This window comes from Pyrus communis, chromosome 9 (genome assembly GCF_963583255.1).
Source record: "Pyrus communis chromosome 9, drPyrComm1.1, whole genome shotgun sequence".
NCBI classification, from domain to species: domain Eukaryota; kingdom Viridiplantae; phylum Streptophyta; class Magnoliopsida; order Rosales; family Rosaceae; genus Pyrus; species Pyrus communis.
In genome coordinates, this window is record NC_084811.1 from 819,542 (window position 1) to 845,058 (window position 25,517).

Genomic DNA, 25,517 nt, shown 5'->3' on the forward strand with positions numbered 1-25,517 from the left:
GACACAGAAGTGGGACTCCAAGCAACCTGCAATCCAATGGCTCATCACCACAATGGTAGCAGTAGCAGCTTTTGCCGGCTTGTATCAATGATACAATGTTATATGTAAATTTTTCTCCAGTCGTTTAGCATTACAGTGTAATGGTATTCATATTCACTTGTATAAGAGAGATTTTAGGTTTGATTTTCGCTAAAAGCAAGTTTAAACTATATTATTATGACTAGCCTAATGAGAGACTTAGCCCACTCTCCACCCCCTTAAAAAATATAATATCGTTTGTTAAAAAAAAAAAAAAAAATTCTCCACGTAATACTATATAAGGCCGCATAATGTCTAGGTGACGGTATCCGTATTTGGTAGGGCACTCTAGTTATTATTGCACTTAATTCCACTACGAAGATGTGTGCATGGCTGCGCTATGGTTACTTTTGTTGTCAATGACTCTCACGTTCCTCTTTAAAACATGCATTCACCAAGCATTTGCACATCCCGTATTTTCATCGTTCAAATTTCATAATTATAATCGTTCAATTTTGTCATCATTTCAATATCATTCTTACAAAAAAAATTATTTGAGTTAGAAATATTCTTCCAAATGTATCGAATAAATGATTGAAATTTGACACTTACACCAATTTTTTTTTTCATACTTTTGGATGACTAAATGATTTTTTTTTTTTTTTTCAAATAAAATTTTTTATGGATGATTTTCAAATGAAGATTATGAAATTTGTGTAGCGAACAGACATACTTCTCTCATATTTGACAATAAGAATCGTATTTGGGTGAGGCGATTGTTTCTAGCATCGTAAGATATTATGCCACATTGTAAAAGAAAATTGACAAATTGATACAAGGGCCAGATAAATGATAGATCTTATATAATGGTAAGATTGAGAACTTGGACTAGCATATTGCCTGCTATTGTGATTTGCCTTTGTTATTCAATGTCTATCCAAGGTGAGCCTCAGTATACACAACTTAAAGAAAGCTGACTAGTTTAACTAATTGTTTCTTATTTCATCCTGATCAGCAGTTCGACGAATGAGTTGGAACGATTAGTGCACCATGAGGAAAATGCAGACAAGGACGCAGTACATATGAATTAGCCAGAGAAGAAGGAGATTGAATGTTTTAGTCACCGATGAATGTTTGATTTCTTAACATTATCCGCCGTGACTGTCACGAGGTTAGTTTTGAACTAAAATATTGATTGGAAGTCTTGCTTGGTTTAGATTCTGTAACATTCGAGTTAAAGAGAAGAGAGCAAGCTGCCAATATAAAGTAAACAATGAATCAAAAACTGTATAAAGTTCATCAAATATAGGATAATAACAGATACAGATTGCTTCCTGTATGAAAAACGGAACATGCATGTTATCCACGTTAAATGGATCGAGAAGTCATAGGGTACACGTACTGGGAGAAGTTTGTTGTATTTGTTTATTTGTTTAACTAATACAGGGATGAGTATAAACCTAGGATTAATTAGAATCAAGGTTCAGTATTATCTATGGAATTGGTATCATGATTTGATGAATCACTTTCAAAGTGTCCTTCGCTCTCATTTGATCCAATAAGCATGGAAGCAACTTCTCTCATGGTCGGGCGGTCGAAAGGGGGCAACTTGTGCACAACAAATCAATTTTTAAGATAGTAATCATGTGGGAGACAGTAGCTTCATCTTGTAAATCTAATCGAGCATCGATTGCTCCTGAAGACAATGAATGGAGGAGAACATAATTTCTTACCCACGTTACCAAGTCACCGCCTTCCCCATTCGATTGTACAGGCGTTCTGCCAGTCAGCAACTCTAGCAGGACTACTCCATAGCTGTAGATGTCATATTTTTCTGTGACTTTCAAAGTTTATGCATACTCTGGAATAAAAGATTTTGTATCAGTATCTAAAGCATTAATCATCCTAAATATAACAGATAGCGTTCGGCGGTTATATCAAATCGATCTTCTAAGTTGTATTGTATTAAGATTAGTTGAAAGATAGCTTACCAGGATATCATTGTAGCATCTCTAATTTTTCAATTTTTTATTCAAATTTCACTCACATATCTGTTGGTATTCAAAGGAGTTTGCTAACTCAATACCAAAATATGTGGGTGATAAGTTTACAAACTCTATCACACCTCTCACTTTGCACTCTCAATAAAATTGGACAAGGAAAGAAATAGAGAAAGGAGGGAAGCAACAAGCTTTGGCAAAACACTTGGACTTTGATATATATAAAAAAAAGGTTTACAAACTGATGGAATAAGAAAGCTTACAAGCTTCTTCACAATTGGAAGTGGGATTCGGATGGGATAATTCTAAAGCCTAGCAAGGAGGCTTATTTATACAAGCAGAAAATGAATAAACAATAAGACAACACATGCAAACAGATCATGTGAACTTTGGACAGCTTGCACACAGCAGCTCACATCTCTGCTGTCTTTCAACACACTTTCAGCTAGCACATGGAGGAAACTTTAGTCTTTGTAGTTGCAGCATGTGTGGATACAACCTGTAAAGAAACTAGCAGCAACCTTTTACAGCCTGTTTTTATTTGAATTTCCAACACGCCCCCTCAAATCAAAATGCCTTCATGCCTAGCATTTCACGTAATAACCGGAATGATTCAACTGGTAATGGCTTAGTGAAGATGTCAGCCACTTGTTCCTTTGTGTGACAATAGACAAGCTCAATTGTCTTTTGCTTCACATGGTCCCTTAGAAAATGGAACCTGGTATCAATGTGCTTGCTCCTTCCATGTTGAACAGGATTCTTTGCAAGTTTGATTGCAGACACGTTATTCACATGAATCACAGTCGATTCCACTTGTGGATGACACACTGACTTCAACAGATTTCTTAACCAAATTGCCTCACACACGGTTGAGGCTACAACAACGTACTCGGCTTCACACGATCACAAAGCAACAATTGATTGCTTCTTTGAAGTCCATGAGAAAGTTGTTGATCCTAGAAAAAACACATAGCCAGCTGTGCTTTTCCTTTCATCTTGGTCACCTCCCCAATCACTATCTGAATAACCAAATAATTTTGCATCTTCACCAAAATTATAAAATAGACCATAGTTTAGAGTACCTCTTATGTACCTCAAAATTCTCTTGGCGGCCAACCAATGAGACTCCCTTGATGTTTCCATGTATCGACTCACGAGTCCAACACCATAAACTATATCAGGTCTTGTGATTGTAAGGTACCTTAGGCTTCCAACCAAGCTTTTGTACACGGTTGAGTTTACAAACTCACCTTCTCCTTCCTTAGACAGCTTCAATCCAGTTGCAACTGGAGTGTTGACAATATTGCACTTGTCCATATTGAATTTCTCCAATATATCTCTCATGTACTTTTGTTGAGAAATGTAGATACCATCACTTCCTTGCTTCACTTCTATGCCAAGAAAGTATGACATTAATCCATTGTCAGTCATCTCGAATTCACTGAACATGGATTGCTTGAACTCACAGAACATTGCTTCATTGTTTCCTGTAAACAACAAGTCATCTACATAGAGACAAATAATTAAGAACTCCCCTTTTGCACCATTCTTCATGTAAACTGAATGCTCGTATGGACATTTCTGAAATCCATTTTGGTGAAGGTAGTTGTCAATCCTTGAGTTCCAAGCTCGTGGTGCTTGCTTGAGGCCATACAAAGCCTTCTTCAAACGATACACCTTATCTTCTTTTCCCTGTACTTGGAAGCCTTCTGGTTGTTCCACGTACACTTCTTCCTCAAGAACTCCATTAAGGAAGGCTGACTTGACATCTAGTTGATAAATTTTCCATTTATGATGAGCGGCAAAAGAGATTAGTAATCTTACCTTGTCAAGTCTTGCAACTGGAGCATAGATTTCATCATAGTCCACTCCATACTTCTGTTTGTAGCCCTTTGCTACAAGCCTTGATTTGTATCGATCCACACTCCCATCTGCAGTGCATTTGATCTTGTAAACCCACTTGACACCAATAGCCTTCTGATTTGGTGGGAGCTTTGTTAACTCCTAAGTGTCATTCTTCTCGATAGCATGGATCTCTTCTTCCATGGCTTTCTTCCAACGATCTTCTTCCACAGCTTCATTGAATGAGAGAGGCTCGTGGTCTGCATACAAGCAGAAAAAGTTGGTTTCTTCTTCTTCTTCTTGTCCATATATCTCGGTGAGACTTCTTAGCCTTACTGGAGTTGATGAGCTGCTTTCTTCACTAGATGTTGGACCACTCCTTGCAGTTCTGTGCAATGGAGTTGTTGTGGTTGTTTGAGCAGGTTGTTGCTCAACAAGTGGTACAACTTCTGGTTCTTCAAAATCAGTGGAAACGATCTTCTCTTTACTGACTTCTTTGTTGTTCCACTTCCATGCCTCTTCCTCACTGAAGATGACATCTCTACTAACCACTAATTTGCCAGTTAGTGGGTTGTAGAGCTTGTATGCCTTGGACTCTTCACTATAGCCCACAAACACACACTTCTCACCTCTATCATCAAGTTTCCTCCTCTTGGCTTCTGGAACTTGAGCATATGCAACACACCCAAAAATTCTTAGGTGTGTAACATTCGGCTTGTATCCACTCCAAGCCTCTTGTGGTGTCATCCTCTTGACACTCTTTGTTGGACATCGATTCAACAAATAAATCGAACAAGCTACAGCTTCTGCCCATAACTCTTTTGGCAAATTCTTCTCCTTAAGCATGGACCTTGTCATGTCAAGGATGGTTCGATTCTTTCTTTCGGTTATCCCATTTTGCTGTGGGGTATAGGCAGCAGTAAGTTGATGCCTAATTCCTTGTTCCTTGCAGTATGCTTGGAAAGCATTGGAGGTGTACTCTCCACCTCTATCTGATCTCACAGCCACAAGTTTGTGGTTACTTTCAGCCTCTGTGAGTGCCTTGAACTCCTTGAAAATTTTTAGGGCAGCTGACTTCTCCTTGAGAAAATAGACCCAAGTCTTTCTACTGAAATCATCAATGAAGGTAATAAAATACCTATTACCTCCATAAGACATGGGATCCAATGGACCACATATATCTGTGTGCACCAACTGCAGTGGTGCATTTGCTCTCCATGTATCACCAACAGGGAACGATAGTCGTGCTTGCTTGCCAAGCACACAACCTTCACATACTTGGCGTGTGGCTTCAATTTGGGGTAGACCACGAACCATTCCTCCACTTGACAGCAACTTTAGGCCATTGAAATGAAGATGGCCAAATCGAAGATGCCATTTCCATGACTCATCTTCCATTACACCGATGTTGCAGCTTCCAATCTTTGTGTTCAAATTCAACGGAAACATCCGGTTCTTTGACATTCGAACACGTGCAATAAGCTTTCTCCTTGCATTCCTGAGAGTGAGAAGCATGTTCTCTATATGTATAATGTACCCTTTCTAGAGCAGTTGACCAATGCTTAGAATGTTGCTCTTCATACCTGGTATGTAGTAGGTATCGGAGATGTATTCTTCTTTACCATCCTTCTGGATGATCTTGATCTTCCCTTTGCCTTCAACTGGCAACTTTGAGGAGTCACCAAGACTTACAGATCCATAGGCCCCATCTTTGAGTTCGGCAAAAAACTCTTTCTTTCCACACATGTGATTGCTTGCACCAGAGTCCAAATACCAAACATCTTGTTGGCTACTGGAATCATGGTGTGCTAGCAAGACTGTAAGTTCTTCATCAGTATTTCCACTTGATTCTGCCATGTTGACATGCTCACCATTTTTATGTGAACATTCATTGGCATAATGTCCATATTGTTTACAGTTGTGACACTGGATATGCGCCTTTCCTCGAGTAGATCTCCACTCCTGAGACTGACCTCGATTTTGTGCATAGCCTCGACCTCTTCCTCGAGCTCGTCCTCGGCTACGGTTAGATGAACTCCCATGACGTGAGTTCCACTGCCCACGACCTCCATTTGATTTGTCAATATTCAACTTTGACTCCAAAGCTTGCTCTAGCGTTGTGGGGTTTGCATTCTTCTGAATGCGTTGCTCGTGAACTAGGAGGGATCCTAGTAGCTCCTATGCGTTCATCACCTCCAAATCCTTGGATTCCTCAATGGCAGTCACCACATGCTCAAACTTAGATGTGAGTGACCGGAGTATCTTCTCCACAACTTGTACTTCATCGAGTCTCTCGCAATTTCTCCTCATCTGATTTACTATCATAATGAGCCTTGAGTGATAGTCGGAGATGCACTCCCCTTCATTCATATGAGCAGTTTCAAAATCTGCTCGAAGTGACTGTAACCTCACTTTCTTGACTCGATCTACTCCTTTGTAGATTGTACTGAGTGTATCCCATACTTGCTTGCTCGTTGTTGCTTCTGCAACCTTCTCGAACGTTGAATCTTCCAAACCCTGGTATAGAAGATACAGCGCATTTTGGTCCTTCTTTCGTAAGTCCTTGAGAGTGTTCCTTTGATCCGCAGTATATACGGCTTCTTGCTCGGCAGTGGGTACAACATACCCACTACTGACAACTTCCCATAGCTCATGTGATCCAAATAATGCTTTGAATTGGATGCACCATCTTTCATAATTTTCTTTCTTCAATGTGGGAACTTGGAGTTGCACTAAGTTGGACGTCATAACTGCTGCACCTGCCAGAATGGTATTCTGGCTCTGATACCAATTGTTGGTATTCAAAGGAGTTTGCTAACTCAATACCAAAATATGTGGGTGATAAGTTTACAAACTCTATCACACCTCTCACTTTGCACTCTCAATAAAATTGGACAAGGAAAGAAATAGAGAAAGGAGGGAAGCAATAAGCTTTGGCAAAACACTTGGACTTTGATATATATAAAAAAAAGGTTTACAAACTGATGGAATAAGAAAGCTTACAAGCTTCTTCACAATTGGAAGTGGGATTCGGATGGGATAATTCTAAAGCCTAGCAAGGAGGCTTATTTATACAAGCAGAAAATGAATAAACAATAAGACAACACATGCAAACAGATCATGTGAACTTTGGACAGCTTGCACACAGCAGCTCACATCTCTGCTGTCTTTCAACACACTTTCAGCTAGCACATGGAGGAAACTTTAGTCTTTGTAGTTGCAGCATGTGTGGATACAACCTGTAAAGAAACTAGCAGCAACCTTTTACAGCCTGTTTTTATTTGAATTTCCAACAATATCATCATAACATCTGTAATTTAAGAAAATATATATCCATATTTTCTTTTTGTCTCTCTCATATTTCTCTCCAACTTTTGACTTTTTCGTATATACTTTCTTAAAATTTATACATTCATAGCGTGTGGCTTCATCTAATATATTATTATTTCAATTGCTATATATAGCTGGATTGTTCTAGATCCCAAAATAGCATAAAATTATAACCATGAGCGTAAGGACTATCCTAAAAGAAACAGGAGACTTGAAATGTAAACACATTGTATAAGTTCTATAATTCATAAATTAACAAATACCAAGTTATCACAACGCATCTTCTTCTTCCTCGCACATGCATGTCCTCTACTCTCCCTGCAAATTTTGGCCAGTGGCCACCGGAGGCTCTTGACTCTTGGATCTTGTGCGGTCGCACACAACGATAGCGTTCACCCTAAGCCGGCCTTGATCACAGGATTCATAGTATATAAGAGATAAAATCACGTGCGACGTGTTGAACAAAAAAAAAGATACCATGTGAATCATGTCAATATATATATAACAATAAAAAGTATAGTAACCCTAATATTTTCCTAAGTTGCCTAGCCACTATATATCTATATCTATATGCAACCCAGTTGGTTCACTCATTGCATTCCCACCACCGTTGTTTTAGCGACGACCGATCGAGGAAACAAGGTATGGAGTCGGGTTCCGAAATGCCGTCGCCAAAAGTTACAATAATTGATTTTACAATTAGTGGCAGTAAGGTCCAGGAAGAAGGTTCGGGTAGTTGTCGGCCTTCCAAGGCCAATCAAGTATGACGTGCACTTGAAGAACACGGTTGTTTTGTGGCAGCATACGACGGAGTTTCTTCTCAACTTGTTGACAAGGTGGTGGCGCAGTCTAAGGATCTGTTTGATCTGCCCACAGAAACCAAAGACAGCAGTGCCCGCAACAACATCGCAACCAGTGGCTACATCCGACCACCTCAGAATCCTTACTACGAGACCTTTGCAATTGATCATGCTACAAACTTACAAGATGTTCAGCAATTCACGAACCTCGTGTGGCCTGCCGGCAACGATCACTTCTGGTAATATTAATCAGTAAATGAATATATGATCATTCGTGTTAATTGCTGATATATATATATATATATATATATATATATATATAATCTTTTCTTTTGTACATGTATGATATAGAATTGGATCTGAATCCTCGATTTGCTTGGGTTTTTTTTTTTTTTTTTTTTTTTTTTTTCTGTATGATTTAAGATTTTATTGGGTTGTCTACGTTTGTTTCTTGTTTATTATAACAAGACTAATTGGATGGCTAGTATATTTAGGTTAGTTTAAATTCGCGTCACATACACACTATAATCTATATACCTTAGTCAACTTGCTTTGTTTTTAGTAGAGAGACAACGTTAGTAAGTTAGATAGTTAATTGTTAGAGGGCAAGAAAATTGATGAAAATAGAATCTGCACTATAATGCATAAACATGATTATTTTTATGCATCTCGTGTTTCTCACGTTAGTGGGTTAGCTAGCCAACTTGAAGTGCATTTTTGCACATCCCATAACTTTGGTGTATGTTCACCGTGTGTCTTGCCTTCGAGAAATTACTTTCATTTTTTTTTTTTGTTTTGTTTGTATCATTTGCGAATCCAAGGCCACTGCCAAGCTGTTATATGTATACACACATAGATATCGTTGGCATACTCACCCTCAGAGAGACACAGTAGCGTTAGTGATGGTCGATCGAGTAATTTAAATATGGGGTCGGATAGAATGTCATATTTGCGATTCAAGTTAGGGTGTTGAAGATCTCAGGTAGCAGCTAGTTTACTATTCTTCAGTGATCTAGATCGATTCATTTTACGATTTTTCTTTAAATTTGAAGTTTTTAACATATGAATGCAGGTTCAGACGCCAAGGCATGCACGTACGAGGAGGAGCTCGGCAAGGAACTGGTGAAAAGTTGTGCAGGGTTACCGTTTGCCATTGTTGTCCTCAGCGCCTCAGTACATTCAACTTAAAGAAAGCTGACTAGTGGATCACTTCTCGGGCCCGACTCTACCGTAGCATGATATTGTCCGTTTTGGGCCCTCAGCACACCCTCACGGTTTTGTTTCTGGGAACTCACACGAGAACTTCCCGATAGGTCACCCATCCTGGGAGTGCTCTCGTGTGCTACTCGCTTAACTTCGGAGTTCCTATGGAACCCGAAGCCAGTGAGCTTCCAAAAGGCCTCATGCTATGTAGATATGGGAATATACATATCAGGCTTACAGGATCCATTCCCTTGGACGATATGAGATGTTACATTAGTTTTGTACTAAAATATTTGATTGGAAGTCTTGCTTGGTTTAGATTCTATAATATTTGAGTTAAAGAGAAGAGAGCAAGCTACCAACGCCTTTCGAGCGTTCGAGAAACAATTGTATTTTACTGGAATAACAAAGCAAACAATGAATCATCAAATGTAGGATCATAACAGATATATTCTGCTTACCGTATGAAAAACGGAACATGTTATCCCCGTCAAATGGATCGAGAAGTCATAGGGTACATGTATAGGGAGAAGTTTATTGTATTTGTTTAAATAATACAGGGATGAGTATATATAATTGACAATTAAAAGAAAAAAAACTCATCCTGGATAACCAAAATTCCCCAGAAAATTAGGATTAATTAGAATCAAGGTTCAGTATATCTATGGAATTGGTATCATGATTTGATGAATCACTTTCAAAGTATCCTTTCCCTCTCATTTGACCCAATAAGCATGGAAACAACTTCTCTCATGGTCGGGCGGTTGAAAGGGGACATACTGGTGCACATCAAAGCAATTTTCAAGACAGTAATCATGTGAGAGACAGTAGCTTCATCTTGTAAATCTAATCGAGCATCGAGTACTCCTGAAGACAACAAATGGAGCAGAAAATAGTTTCTTACCCAAGTTACCAGGTCACCGCCTTCCTCTATCGATTGTACAGGCGTTCTGCCGGTCAGCAACTCCAGAAGGATTGCTCCGAAGCTGTAGATGTCACATTTTTCTGTGACTTTCAAAGTGTATACATATTCTGAAAGAAAAGATTATGTATCAGTATCTAAAGCATTAATCATCCTAACTATAACAGATAGCATTCGGGGGTTATATCAAATCGATCTTCTAAGTTGTATGGTATTAAGATTAGTTAAAAGATAGCTTACCAGGAGTAATGTATCCATAAGAACCTGCAACTACAGACAGAGTCGTAGAGTGTGGCATGTCCATCACCTTTGCCAACCCGAAATCCCCAACACGAGATTCAAACTTGTCGTCAAGAAGAATGTCATTGGACTTTATATCACGGTGAAAGATTATCGGTTTGCAATCATGATGCAAGTAAGAGAGACCCTGAGCAACCCCAAGGGCAATCATGAATCTCGTTGTCCAATCAAGACTACAAGATGTTCCATGAAGCAATTCTCCCAAGCTGCCTCTCGCCATGTACTCATAGAGCAGAAGATTGCAACCCTGGTAGTAGCAGAAACCGCATAGCTTTACAATATTTCGATGCCTGATTTTTCCTAAAGTTAGAATTTCAGCATGAAAACTGTTATCCACATTGTTCCCCTCCCTGCTGGATACTACTTTCTTAACAGCAACTGTATGACCCATCGGTAAGACTGCTTTGTACACGGTTCCACAAGCTCCTCTTCCAATTGTAAAGCTCTCATCAATATTTTCAGTCGCCGCAACCAAGTCTTGGAAAGTGAACCCTGCAGCCTTTGGACAAAATTAGATGTCCAAAACCGGCAAAGAGAATGATTTTTCCTGCAACGAAGAAACTACACTCGTGGGACGTCTCATGACATAAACAAGGATTGCAATCAAAATGAGAGAAACACCACCAATAGCTGCTGCGATGATAGCGATGATTTTACCCAAGTGGGGGCGTTTCTTCGCCACATCCGGAGGAAAAGAGAGTGAAGATGGTAATGTTGCGCAATCACCAAGAGGCCCGCCGCAGAGTCCTTTATTCCCAACAAAGCTGTCAACATTCATATTCTGAAAGAATGGTAAATGAGGGATAGGCCCTGCCAAGGCATTGTACGACAGGTTGCAGACAAGTAGACTCAAAAGATTCTGGAAAACACCTGGAATTACACCTGTCAAATTGTTGTTATTGAGTAGCAGGAATTCCAGCAAGATAAGATTTCCAAGCTGAGGAGGTATCTGCCCGGAAAGGTTGTTAAAACTGAGATTTAATGCAATCTGCAGGCTCGAAAGGGAACCCAACTCCGCTGGGATGCTGCCAGAGAATGAGTTGCCACCCATTTGTAGCTCAGTCAAACGTACAAGGTTTCCCAGCGCAACTGGTATGTTTCCGGAAAGATTGTTTTCAGAAAGCTTGAGAAGCTCCAACTGAGAAAGTGTTCCTATCTCACTTGGCAATGCATCTGAAAAGTTGTTATTGCTAAGATCAAGCCGTTGAAGTGTTTTACAATTGAAAATTTCAGGCGGTATCCTTCCAGAAAGAGAATTTGATGAGACATTAAAGGTCACCAACTGTGGGAGGCTACCAATCTCTCTAGGCAACTCCGATGTGAAGTAGTTGTCCGAAAGGTGCAGCCTTTGCAAAGTTCTACAGTTGCCAATTTCTGGAGGAATGGCTCCCCTGAACTTGTTCTGATCCAACTCCATTGTAGAAAGGTTAACCAGTTTGCACATTTCGGATGGAAAAGTACCCGTGAGGTTGTTTCCAACTAGACGAAGCTGCACTAATGACTTGCAGCTTGTGATGCCATTTGGTATATTCCCAGTGAGCCTGTTAGACCCCAAATTTAACAAAATCATGTTAGAATTTCTGCAGAGATGATGAGGAACTCCCCCCGTTAAGAAGTTTTCGGATAAGTCAACCACCCAAAGCGCGCTATACACTCCAAGGCCTTGAGGGATTACGCCACTCAGCAAATTGTGGAACAATTGCAGCATGATCAGTTCAGTCAAGTACTGGATTCTGGTAGGAATTGAACCGGTGAGAAAATTGATAGAGAGGTCGAGCTTAGTCAGGTTTGTAAGACTTGTGAACTCATCTGGAATAACACCTGTGAATTGGTTCTTGAAAAGATAAAGCAATTGCAATCCCGCTATCTTACTGAGCTCAACCGGTATCTCTCCCGATAATAAGTTCTCCGAAAGATCAATCTGTGCTAATAGAGAAAGATTGCCAATCTCTCTTGGAACTGTCCCATTCAACATATTTCTGTAAAGATACAACTTCTTCAGATAAGCAATGTTTCCGAGCTCCCTTGGAATCTCTCCCACAAGCTTGTTCTCATACAGGGCAAGAATTTCCAAATTTGTACAGTTGCCAAGCTCCTTTGGAATAACCCCGGAAAGCTGGTTACCCCAAAGAAACAAAGCTCCCAAATTCTCAAGCATTCCAAGCTCCTTAGGCATTTCTTCACTTAACTGATTTTCCGCTAGACCAAGAAACTCCAAGCTCTCACATTCACCTATCTCTGTAGGCAAGCGTCCGGATATTAAGTTCTCCCCTGCCCGGAAAGTCCTCAATCTTTTGAGATTTCCAAGAGAGCGCGGCAAAATTCCGCTAAGATTGTTAGAGTACGCAATCAATTGGGACAGGGATGAAAGATTTCCAATTTCTTCATGGATAGGCCCTGATAATCTATTGTTGCAGAGATTCAGTACTCGTAAACTTGAAAGCGTAGCTATTGGTTTAGGAATTTGACCTATAAAGTTATTGTCATTCAAATATAGAACCTCCAAACTCGAACAATTTCCGATGTCTTCAGGTATACTCCGAGTCAGTTCATTGAAAGAAAGATTAAGATAGTTCAGGTGAACCAATCCGCCAATGCTCGGAGACAAATAACCCGAAAGATTCATTGAGCTCAAGTCAAGAGACAGCACAACCGGATTGTATCCACTGCTGCAATTCACTCCTCTCCATCCACAAGGTGTGAAATCATTGGAATTCCAACTACCAAGATGATCAAACCTATCAACTAATCCGCTCTTGAATTTTAGAAGATATTGACCCTCATCGTTAAGCCCCTCGGATTCGAAAACCAAAAGGGCAGCAACAAGGACAATTATAGTAATCAAGAAACCATATGACATGTTCACCATAACCATCAAATGGAATTGAAACCAATAACCCTTAGTTTGTAGGGTTTCAGCACTCACAGCACCACTTTCTCATCAACAGTTCCATGATTTTTTTGACGAAAACTAGACTTCGAGGAAGTTAACACAACAAATATGAAGGGTGATCACAAAAGCAAAAGATTCAGATTTGAGAAAGATACAAGGGTTTTGATAACTTGCAGGGAACGATGATTTTACATACCTGGAGTTGATGACCAATAGTGGGAAAAAAAAAAAAAAGGAATCCCATCAAAGAGAAGCAACCAAAACTCGAGGAAGCGGCAAGAAACGCATTCCACTTTCCCGGGAAAATAAAACTTTCTGGGAAAATTCATTGGATGTTTATGGTTGAAAAGAAAGAGTGGCGCGTCATTGCAGTGAATTGCCACCTTTCTAAAGATAATTTTAAAGGATAAGAAGCCGAGTGTTCATTCACTTTGTCACCCTACTGAATGATTCAGAAGATCCTACTTTGTGTGAATCTGGAAGAGAGAGAGAGAGAGGAGGGAGATAGTGATGCAGGAATGGCCGACAAAGCATGCACGATGCATAAGCTTTTCTCTCCTCTCACTCCTCTTCCATAATATTTTAGCGTTTCACAAAAACCAACTGAGATTGTTTCAGTTTTGTATTGTTCTGCTGCTATTGTACTCTCATAAAAAACATGAAGTGCTTTCAGATCAAATAACTAAAAACACTTTAGATCACGTTTAACAGAACAAATTAAGAAATTATACTTCTTTTAAAATGCACTTAGAGTTTTCATTCAAAAATCGATGTGCTTCTAATAAAAGCGCTTTAAGTGAAAATACTTTTTAAAGAAGCATATAAGAACCAACTGATCCCGGCTGGTCAAACCTTGAGTCTTGGTAAAAGGTTTAGTTGGCATGATCTAGTTTTCAGCAAGTCAAACTTGATTATACTTATGATTGCGTTTGGGTTCGATTTCTAATGTTGATGAATCACACGATGATGATCAATTGCTTAAATGTCTCTATAAATCTTCCTGACTCCAAAAAAAGAAGATTGTCGCAATTTCGTTGTCTTTTTTTTTATTATTTTTTTTCAGAAAAAAGTTATATATATATATATGATTGAGAGACACCGCAACAAATGTACCGCTGCCCCTTTCGGTCTTCGTACGCTCTTCCACTATAACTTTTGTTTTTTTGTTGTATTTTTTTTTGGGCTAACACGTAGGTTTTCCATACTTGTTTTGGATTGGAAAACGTAAATGCTTTATGTTTTTGTAGATAATTAAGCATTATATTTGTTTTTCTTTTGCCATTAGTCATTAATGACTGCAAATATCAATTGAAACTTTGTTATTGGATCAAGAAATCATGTAGTGGTGTATGTGTTTACATCAAGTTGGTCTCTCCTCTTGTCATAAATATTACTTTAAAACTTTGAAAATAAAATTTAGAAGAAAGAATACAAAATGATCGCTAAATTTTTTTAGTGATGACCTTCAAAAGATTTTTCGTCGTTAAAAAGGTTGTTTATATTTTAATGACTGTTTCTGAATAATTGTTTCATCACTAAATGTTTATTTTATTTGGGAGAAAAACGTGAAAGAGAAAATGGTGTCAACTGATATGATTACCTGATTGTAAAACACCAAAATAAAACAGTAAAATTATTTTGTATTTATTTTACTATATTGACCATAACTTTTATTTTGCTTATTTTCCTTTAATTTTGTTAACAGAATTATTTAGATTTTTACTCTTTTTGATCTACAAAAAGAATTTTATTAATAAGTACTGCCTTTATATGAGTTGGACGTAAATATATACGTCATTGCTGACGATAACCCCTACCAACTGGCACTGTATTGACAGCTGACATGTCAAAAAGGCCGCCCTAACACAGTAACACTGGCCGGCCGGACCAACTAGGCTGTACGGGCGTACGGCCATACTCACAAACTAAGGAGCAACTGCCTAGGCTAGAAAATTTTCAGTATATCTAGCACACATATCGGTACACCACTTGTTATAATATGTAAAGAAAGTATATTATTCAATATCCCTTCACTTGTATTATAACATACGATGAACGGACAATATACAATGAACGGATACGATTTACGGATTCCCGAGATCCTCACAAAAAGGATACAAGAATCGGGATTCCAGAGGGACGGCCTGAACCCAACGGGCGGGGCCTAGCCTATCATTCTTCGGAAGAACTTTGTCATGTCTTTTGACAAAGATAATATTCTAATCAATATAGGAGAATAGAGATTCAAACTTGAGAGTAAAGCTTCCGACATGCTACATTAGACTAGCTTAGCCCATGTCTGCATCTAAAAGTTGAGAGTATGCAATTCATAACGAACTTTTCAAAACAATGCTCTCTCTCTCTCTCTCTCTCTCTCTCTCTCTCTCTCTCTCTCCACTTGCATTATCTACATAACTTCGAATGCAATCGTGCTTAGGAAGTACAGAAACCAAAAGGAAGAGAACAGCTTAAGCATTAAGGAGTAATGAAATGACCTAACTTATATAATTCAATTCAGGCCTCTTTCTGCGGAAGAGTTTCAAACGCAGAGACGGTGTTCTCGAACTTGACCCGATGCAGAGGGGCACCGCTTTGCTTGATAGCGCAAGCCGTCTTGTCTTCGAGCGGGCAGCGCGCCTTTAGCATGCTGAACACATGATTGTTTAGCCTCCTTGCTTTCTTCATTACTTCTAACAGACCGTCCCATCCCTTCACCACATATAACCAAACAACCAAGTTAAAACTTAAAACCAATACCATGTTTGCATGCAAAAAGACATCATTGATCAGAGGACGACTCGAGAACGGAGAGTTTATGCGAAATTCGTAAACATTAGAAACAACAAATGGAATATGGGAACGGTAGACCACAGACATTAGTAACTAATTAATTTATAGACTAGTGGAAGCGGATAAAAGGATGCGTAACTTCTGTACCTGGACAAAATGAGGACTCTTGTGGACTTGGCTGATCGATGCAGACTCCACTTCGGCAACGTTGAGGACCTGGTATGAAAAATCCAAGAGCTCAAAATGTAGCTGTTGCCCAAGCAAGTATATTATGGTGCAACCACCCCAAGCTATGGAATCACCCAGCACTTCATGACTGCTTGGTGTTACTCGAACAGACTCCTCTAGGTACCACTACAATTTAAGAAGTACGATATGTTAGCAGTTAGCAGCAATAAAAGATGAGAAATATTCCGATTTCTAGCACAACTAAACCAGTTACACCAGATCTTACAATTTGAAGACCACTGTATATACGATAGAAATCCTTTGACGTTGTGATGTCGATGAACCCTGTTTTTGGAACAGCACTCCATTTGCTACAATATTTGTCCAGAGCCGCACTTGTAAATGCTAGGGCGTATTCCAACACACTTCCAGTATTCATGTTAGCCTTGTACAACAGATCTGCAGTGAAAGTAGACATCTGAAACCATCAACGCGGAACAGAAATAAAACAGGAACCAAAATAGGATTACTGGTTTCTGCATTTTATTTCAATTAAAGCATGTGAATCTAAAAATCTCCAAAGAAAGTTTACAAGAACTACATAATTATATAGTATAAGCAGGAACTTTTTAGGAGTAACATGCAACTGCACACCTGCAGCTTCTGCCTGTTTTGATAAGGTATGGAAGGAAGTCGGATTTCGGCACCCAGGATTTGACACAATTACAGAAGTAGCTGATTTGAAGAGGTTGACAATAGGGCTTTCTCCGCCATCTTGAGAATGCAGTATTTGTCCATCTGCGCCAGGAAGCAAGCCCAACCAAGGGGCTGTTTGCATGAAATGTGTTGTATCTGTTTCTCTCTGTCAAGCAGTTGAGATCGTAAAAGTAAGGATCAACCAGCCATCAAATTAATTTCAATTAAAACAGCAATCAATGTGATGTGCAAAAATCAGGATACGCCTGCCTAATATCACATAGCAATGGCAAAACTAATGCTATCATTGAAGTATTCAAAACACTAACCAACACGATATCAAGAAGCCCCAACCAATATAACACACTTCCAATCTCCTTTATCCCTCGAAGAACTTCGCTTTTAAGCTGTGATTTGGTTCCCCAACTAAGTTGTTCTTTAACAAGCCTCATACAACCTGGGTTTAAAGAATTACAAAGGAAAATCAGAATATACCGCAAACACTGCGACAAAATTACATGTGGTCGGGGTTGCTTTATTTGCAGATGCACTACTTATTGCTTCAATATTCCACAGAAAAACTTAATATAAAAGGACCAAAAGAGCACAGCTATATCCAAAAAAGGTTCAAACATTAACTTTTATTCATGAGTCATGACCCAGTCAATTCATTTGTGTTTTTCTAATTAGCAAAGAACGCATACAAAACATAGCACTATGTACCTGTCACGCCTCCATCAAACGGAAGCAATCCAATAGACTTCGGCAAAGCTTCTTGAAGCCCTGTTATCATTGGTTCCACCGCAGCTATCTGAAAGCACACATGACCATGAAAATCAACATGGCGTTAATGTTATCAAAAGCTAACATGCATTAAACAAAGAAAATTTCTAACATGATGGAAATAATTAAACAGAGAAACATGTGCAACTTCAAATAACCATGTATATTTACATTTGAATCTTGTCTATGAGCTACGGACTTCTGCATAGCATGACATACCTTGTTTGATACATGATCTAGAAGTGCTCGAATTAGCCAAGGCAATGATCTAGACCCTAGAAGCCTAACAATTGAAAACATGTGGGGCATCCCAAAAAATCCACTGTGCAACCGTGCAAAACTCTGATGAGCTGCATTTAAGTCCTGCCATGACACAATTGATATTCAATACAGTAAAATATACTCAACCAAAAGGTTTGCACTTACAATGACAAATGAGGAATTAGGCTTGGCAAGGAAGATTTCTTACTTTAGTACCACAATAGAAATTAGGCTTGGCAGAGGGAACCGATGGCTTTTGAATAGGTACAAGAGGCACCTTTGATGATCGGGTGAAACGCTGGGTAGTATTGCAAAGGATGAAGTTTGGCAAGAAATCATTTTGCATCTCTGACCAAATCTAGAATAAAACAAAATGAATAAGTGAATATAGAAAGTAAAAGACTCAACATTCACAGTTCCGAAGCAGCTTAGTAACAATGACAAAGAAAAAATTGCCAAACCTGGGAAGCAAGTCTACTACAGTATGACACAAGTGATATGTTTTCTTGCATCTCATTCAACATGATACTGAACGAGTCTATTGAGAGATCCCTGGATAGCAACCCATGGGCATGTTTTAAGATATCCAACAGATTTTCTAATTCCTATCAACCAAAAAGTTATATTTGTTAACAATGGGATTGCTTACACTATCCAGGAGACAAAAGTAAAACTGTGAAACTACTTACCACAATAGCGCACAGATCCTGAGACTCAAAACGATCAAATAGAAACTCAATATTATCTCTGAAAACTTTGTTCATCCGGTCAGCAATCAAACTTCTCAAATCAATCATCCTCCCAAGCAACTGTAGGCAATGAAATTTTCACTCTTAAGTAGAGGAAAGAGATACTTATTTAACTCGTGTATTCGAAAAACATAAATATAACCAGTTATAATAGGAAAACTAATGAAAATCACATATCAAAGTTAGAAATTACCTTCACTCTGGTCATCTTAAGTAGGGCAGTGAACCTCATAGGCTCAACAGAATATTTCTCTCCATTGTCCAATGCGAAGAGGAATGAAGTATCAAGTAGCTCACTGCAAGATAAGACAACTAACCCATGAAAATGGTTACTCTATTGGTGGTATTGATAAGCCAAAGGAGGTTGACATACCTTGCTGCCCAGCTCTTGTAATAAGTGAAAATACTATCACAAAGCTTTGAAACAAATATATCGAAACAATGGTCCACCTGAGAGGGAAATGAAAATAATTAATCAACTATGGTGCAAGGAGATAAACAACAATCTATTCTCATGCATGCAGTTGTATGAGACCCATAAATGTACCATTTCAAATACAATATACTATTAAAATATTCTTTTCAAAGCAAGATACAAATTCAGCATGCAAATTTTCTGTCCTACAGAAGCCACAAGGACACTACTAGAATTAAGTATTAGTTCAATGCAACAAGCACCTAAGGCAAACATGAATATAATTGTGCTGGCTAATATCTTTTATAAGTAAACAAAATTCAGGTACCTCAGCCTCAATTTCATCATAGAGGAACCGTTGCTTGAGCAAGACCAGTGCTTGCTGAGCTGAATCATTATAGATGTCAAATGGCATCAACACACTTTCTAGGATGCCCGCATTCTGCGACTCCAGCACGTAATCCACCAACATCCAGGGTAGAGAACACTCAATGGGAAACTGATCAATAAGAACAAACACGTTTCATAAAATTTAAGAACGAACAAAGCTAAGAAAATATGGGCTGAACTATCCGAGGGTACAATACAACTTCAGAAAATCTTTTTCAGCTGAAACACTTTCAACTTTGTAAACATACAAGAAAAAAGCGTGGGAATAAATAAACTATTGAATGCATTGTTATACAAGTTCAACATGCTAGTATAATTCATTTATTGTCAAACATGCTATGCAATTCAAATGAGATCTAGTTATTATGTGGAATAGTGTGCTACCTGAATAACACGAGAAGATTCCAAATAAAATTCTCTAAACCACAAGAAACCAAGATCCGTCAAAGTTGCCACAGTCACTGCAACGGAATCAAAAGGACAAAGCTGAATTTTATAGAAGTGGTAAAAATTCTAGTTTAAGAAAGGAGCAAATCAATATGTTATCAGTTTCAGATAAAATGACAAGCTCTGATTGTAAGCCATAAGACTTAGCAGCGTTATGACTAAGGCATGTAAGACGAAAGGAGAGTTGGAAGGAATACCTGAGTAGTCCAATATATGCAGGAAGAATCTGAGCTTGTAAAAGAATGTTTCCAACTGTTTTAGATCATTAACGGGAATCTCAGACCCACTATTCCCAAAGAGTCCTCCAGGCTTCCTAAGATTACCACCAGACACTGCCTCATATATCAGGAACTGCAGGCAGTGAGCCTGAAAAAAGAAACTGAATTGATCAATGAGCTCAATCTTAGGGCGAGAGAATTATATGATAATGTACCAAAAAAATATATTAATTGGTAGTTTACCAAAATTTGCAAAATTAAGCACAACTTGAAACTCGATTTAAGCTCTACTTCTTTAATAGCTTACAATTGAGCATCTATGTATTGGGTGAAAAGAGGAACGTGCAAGACATATAAGACCCATGCAAAATAGATTGAGTTATATATATGCTTAAAACTTGAAGGTGCTAATAATTTACTATTAAAAGCTCCCTTAACTTATTCATTATAAATGTGGGTCTTTGCAGATCCAGATTACAAGGGAAGTACTAATTGGATCAACATAGAAGTTTCTGATTAATTTTGTTTCCCAGTGAACAAATGGAAGGAAAAAAACCAAAATACAAAGAGCAATATCAAGTAAGGAAAAAAATCCCTAATTAACTGATAATAAAAAAAAATCTCAAATTTCACGAAAGAAGTAGGATGATGCAGGAAACCTGAGCAGCTGTTGGTGCAACCGGCCTTGGATAAAAAAAGTTTCCTTTGCTTTCATCACCCCCTTGTTGTAGGGATCCAGACTCAGACTTGCTAGTATTTGCCATCCAGTCTGCTGAAAGAGTCCGCATATCAGAAAGGATCCTGAATTGAATGAAACTTATAAGCAAAATGAAAAAATTGCACCAAAAATTTATATTACATTAATAAGGTATTTCAATTTTCGTTATGGTAAACTGACTGATGCTATAAAAGAGAAAGAAAACAATACAAAAGCAATGAACCAGTCCACTAAGAACTCTTTTCCAGTAAGAGACCCAAGAAAAAATCATATTAAACAAACTTAAAGTCCCACCTAGATAGGTCCTTCTTCTTTCGGAAGGTAGTCCTCAACATAGTGGCCAATGTATTTTGAACAAAATCCTGGACCTCTGCATGAATTGTCTCCCATAAAGCATCAGCTACCAAAGTGTCGTTGCACTGCATCAGTGATCCAATGCTCTTTATGTAACCAACAAGTTCAACCAGTGCTTTCCTTTCCTCTGCACTATAGTTATATCGTACCACCTATGAGAGATTTCACAATAGTTGCGATCTACGATTAGGCAGACAAGAACTGAATCGATAAACTTAAGACATGCACATATAAGTTAGATATGTATGTTAACATTAGCCTTTTAGGTCATTAACGTTTCTTCCATGTATAACCTAAACGGCGATTTCAAAATTGAGTAAACAGAACCAAGCATTAAATTATTATGTGCATGGAGATCCAGGCTCCAACCCAATTTTCAAAGCCTACCTCAAGCTAAATGGGACCTCGAAAAAAGATTTACATCATCGACCACATTCTTTAGTAATGTGTTGTTACCATAGGATGGACTACCAATCCTCCATTCATTATTTACGTGCTATGCCTTTTTTTTCCACAGGTTTTAAATTTCTTAATCACACTAGCATCTTGTACCGAAATCTTAAAAATATTTACAAATTATTGGGTCTGGGATCAATAGATGCAATTACAACATTTCAGATATGGGATACAATACCTTTTCATAGTCAGAAAATGATGCTAAAGCCTCTTGTGTTTCAGAAGGAACTATATCCTTGCAGGGACGAGAAAACTTCCATGCACATTGTTCCCAAATGCGTGCAGTCCATCTACTCAACAGCTGAAAACCTTCAACAACCATATCATATATGTTTCCCTTCACTTCTTTGCACCAATCAATATCAGGATTGTCTGTTGCCTTCAACAACAATAACTACATAAAGCAGAAGGAGCAACTTCAGAAAATTACATAAGAGGGCCGAAAAGAATTCATATTCATAATACAGGTTTACTTTTATTTTGTGGAGATGAAGGACTGAGGAGTAGAAGGAAGAGACCTGATTCATGGAGGAAGAAAAACGAATTGCAAAGTCATCATGCTCTGCACGGATGGATCCAATGTGATTGATGATTAGATAATGTCTCTGATAAGTATAACATGTCAAGGCCTCACTGAATAGATGCACCAACAACGAGATTTTGTGCAAATCTCAAAGACACTAAACAAGACAAAACTATAAAGTTGCAGTTAGATTCGGTAACGAAGCAAATACCCATGTGCCCAATAAAAGATAATCAGACTACTAGTAGACTTCTATAACAATGTAAGAGTTGAGTCAGCAGTCTAATGTTCCATCTAGCTGTGGTCAAAAACACAAGCTTTAGAAAAGTGGATTCACTTGCATTAATGAAAATAATTTTTCTTATACAACTTAGTGATGCTAAATTCCCAATATAAAAACACAATTTTACTTTTAATAAATAATGAAAAAAAAATCAAAGGATATTCTTGTGCCTCGCGGGATGGAAGCTCATGAGGTGAGGGAAGACTAAGAAGACGAGTTTGGGTGGAAAACTTCTGGAAGTATATTGACAATTCTTTCATGATTGCAACAGGAGAAAGATGAAGATCTGGAAATGCAGGAATTACTGGATCATTCTGGAAGACAAATAACAAAGAAACAAATAGAAGCCTTTAGGTGAGAGTGCAGATAACTTTTTAATTTCTGAACTTTGAAAATCATTACAACTATATATTACCTTAAATATATTGATCAGTCTGTTGATTTTCACTCTCTTGTACAAAGACTCGCTATCCTTTTCCGATGATGTTGCTAAAACAACAAGAATTGGCAAAACACGTAGAAGAATATGCCGCTCTGGGAACAGAAGTGCAAAATCCAGCTCTAATGACTCAACAGCAAAGACTATGAGAACTTGAAGGATGTCTTCTACACTGTATTGTGTCAAGGAACTCATAGCACACTGTATCACCAATTGCAAATGTAACAAATTGACAATAACAAGAAAAGGCAGATCACTATAATTTTTGGACAAGGTGAACAAAATTAGTAGCTCCAATTAAGTGAAAAGAGTAGAGTTGAAAGTATCAGTCGTCACTTCTTCTACTCATTTCATATAGAATTGTAATGTCTAACAAAATGAGTCCAATGCCTCCGGTACACAGGATACTTGTTCACGCGGAACATCTCCACATGCAAATTCAATAAGATAGCCCACCTTGTGCTAAGGAAAATCTGCAGCAACATATACAGTGATATTACGCATCCATCTAAATCTGCATATCATGAAGCTAGTGAAGGAGACCACAGTCACACCTGTAAGTCATCTAGCTCCTCTCTCATCGTATCAGTATCATGCCACTGTACACTTACTTGTGTGAATGTCCTGAAAAACTCACAGTAAGCCAAATAAGAGAACTAATCATGGATTACATGCCATGTCAAAGGTACAGTAAAAAAAAGATATAGAATGGTAATAATTGTCTTACCTTTTATACCAAGAGAAATCATTCGGTATGCTTGCTTTGGCATTTTTGAGATGATCAAGTTGCACCAGAGTGTCAAGTAACTTCAACATGGACCTGGAGCATGAACAAATTAGTGGGACCCACATTGACACACGCCAAAACTAAAGAAAGAAAATGTTTCGGAAATGTTATTGCATACCAGAGATGAGTTACTGTGGGGCCATTAATGCGTCGCTCAGGCCTAGAAAACCGTTGCATATCTGCAGCTAGCTGTACAAAAACATCCATGCCACAGTGAAATTTCAAATCAAGGATAACAAAGAAAGTGTGTAAATTGAGGTTTGAAAAAGCTAATACCTTTGCGGCAGCTGATGCTTGCCATCGTTGTATTTCACGCAAACGGCTCATTTCCAAGTCCAAAACTTGATATGTTTCTAGATACAAGTCAGCTTGACTTTGTTTCATATTATCAGGAAGCTGCCACAAAAGATACATACACACACGTTAGAGACAAGTCAGCTCAACCATTTATAAAGATTTTCCGAAACAATGCTAGCTTGTATCGGTGACAACTTGAAGGAAGAGCTTAACCTGAGGAAGTGCTTTGACACAACTGCGATACGTATAAAGCACTGATCCCATCTCCTTTCCCTCTTGAATAAGAGCATTCTGCATAAGTTGCAATTTTTATCGAAAACACAATCAAAGACAACATTCAGATGCATCCGAAAATGAGTACAAAAATGTAGCCAAAATGCTTCTTTGTGTCTACATTTACACCGAAAATCGATTCAAAGACAAAAATTGCAACAAATAAGTATGTACCAGCTGATTGAGAGCTTTTGTGTCTTCTGTCAACGACAGGCGATAAGCGGAAACATCGCTATACTCTACAAAATGTAAATAACAACAATTAAACTTCAAGACAGTTGCTTTAATTGGAAAAAAAAAGTTAAATGTAGTTCATAATATCAACCACTTCACTCAAGACTTCCAAATCAACACCAAAAACAATTCCAATTCCAACAAAAGAAACGAAAAACGCACCGATGGGACTATCCGTTGCGCCGCTATCAGTCGAAACCCAAATTCCCGGTCCTTGAACCTCTGCTTGTTCATCCTACATTCAACCAAAATTAAATAAAATTATAAATAAATAAAAAAATCAGAATAAACACAATTAAATCAAATTAATGTGAATTCAACCAAAATTAAAGCCATTTTTCGGACCTCGAGTGAGAAGGTGGATAGAGCGGCAATGGCTTCTTCAACAGGAACAGCCATGGCTGAAGTCTCTCCTACAGTAAGATCTGAGTAAAAACTGAAGCTTTCAGAGTAGAAGCTTTAGATTAGAAAGGAAAGCAGCATCGTCGCATTCTGCTTTGAGTTTAAGCAGCTTTTTTGGCCAGCGCTTTTGGCTGACGGAGTTTGCGGGTGAGTGCCTTTTTTTTTTTTTTTTTTAGGTGGGAAGGAAGGAGATCGCGAGCGAGCCGTTTCCGCTGTGTGTGGGTCTGAAGGCGGTTGTTATCAGTGCCTGACTAAACGACTGAGCGGAGTGGGTACACACAACTCCATTAGGACAAATATGTCCTTAACTGCAAAAGGACTAATTAGCAATTTTGGAGTACTTTCGAAAAAGAAAGACATCCTTGGGGTCAATTCATGAATAAGGATAAATATAATAGAATTGGATCCGCTCTGGACCTTAGTGTCCGGAGCCTAAAGATTAATTCATCTGGGCTGCTAATTGGTGTGTAAAAGAAATCAGAGCAGTTGATTTTGTGTGGTGGGCTAGGAAAATGAGTTAATGAGA

At 38.4% G+C, this 25,517-nt stretch overlaps 3 protein-coding genes across 3 annotated transcripts; all 3 read right to left on the reverse strand.

Moving 5' to 3' along the window:
- Positions 1-9,657: 9,657 nt before the first annotated feature.
- LOC137744915 (probable leucine-rich repeat receptor-like protein kinase At5g63930) lies at positions 9,658-13,362 on the reverse strand. The gene is made up of 2 exons (XM_068484730.1): positions 10,356-13,362; positions 9,658-10,225 (listed from the first exon to the last, which is right to left on the reverse strand). The coding sequence occupies exon 1, from the start codon at positions 13,288-13,290 to the stop codon at positions 10,927-10,929; it is 2,364 nt and encodes a 787-aa protein (XP_068340831.1). The 5' UTR covers positions 13,291-13,362; the 3' UTR covers positions 9,658-10,225; positions 10,356-10,926.
- On the reverse strand, positions 9,891-10,806 carry LOC137745388 (probable leucine-rich repeat receptor-like protein kinase At5g63930). Its single transcript, XM_068485337.1, has 2 exons — positions 10,356-10,806; positions 9,891-10,225 (listed from the first exon to the last, which is right to left on the reverse strand). The coding sequence occupies exons 1-2, from the start codon at positions 10,804-10,806 to the stop codon at positions 9,891-9,893; spliced, it is 786 nt and encodes a 261-aa protein (XP_068341438.1).
- A 2,011-nt stretch (positions 13,363-15,373) lies between the features above and the next one.
- LOC137744914 (protein PIR) lies at positions 15,374-25,245 on the reverse strand. The gene is made up of 30 exons (XM_068484729.1): positions 24,935-25,245; positions 24,752-24,824; positions 24,530-24,594; positions 24,296-24,373; positions 24,062-24,181; positions 23,904-23,974; positions 23,726-23,818; positions 23,553-23,622; positions 23,407-23,471; positions 22,975-23,170; positions 22,722-22,873; positions 22,272-22,365; positions 21,932-22,147; positions 21,238-21,449; positions 20,885-21,026; positions 20,205-20,373; positions 19,945-20,021; positions 19,499-19,669; positions 19,129-19,205; positions 18,949-19,051; positions 18,696-18,815; positions 18,468-18,611; positions 18,215-18,364; positions 17,965-18,108; positions 17,686-17,773; positions 17,292-17,419; positions 16,921-17,128; positions 16,553-16,725; positions 16,246-16,452; positions 15,374-16,017 (listed from the first exon to the last, which is right to left on the reverse strand). The coding sequence occupies exons 1-30, from the start codon at positions 24,986-24,988 to the stop codon at positions 15,823-15,825; spliced, it is 3,855 nt and encodes a 1,284-aa protein (XP_068340830.1). The 5' UTR covers positions 24,989-25,245; the 3' UTR covers positions 15,374-15,822.
- Positions 25,246-25,517: the final 272 nt, after the last annotated feature.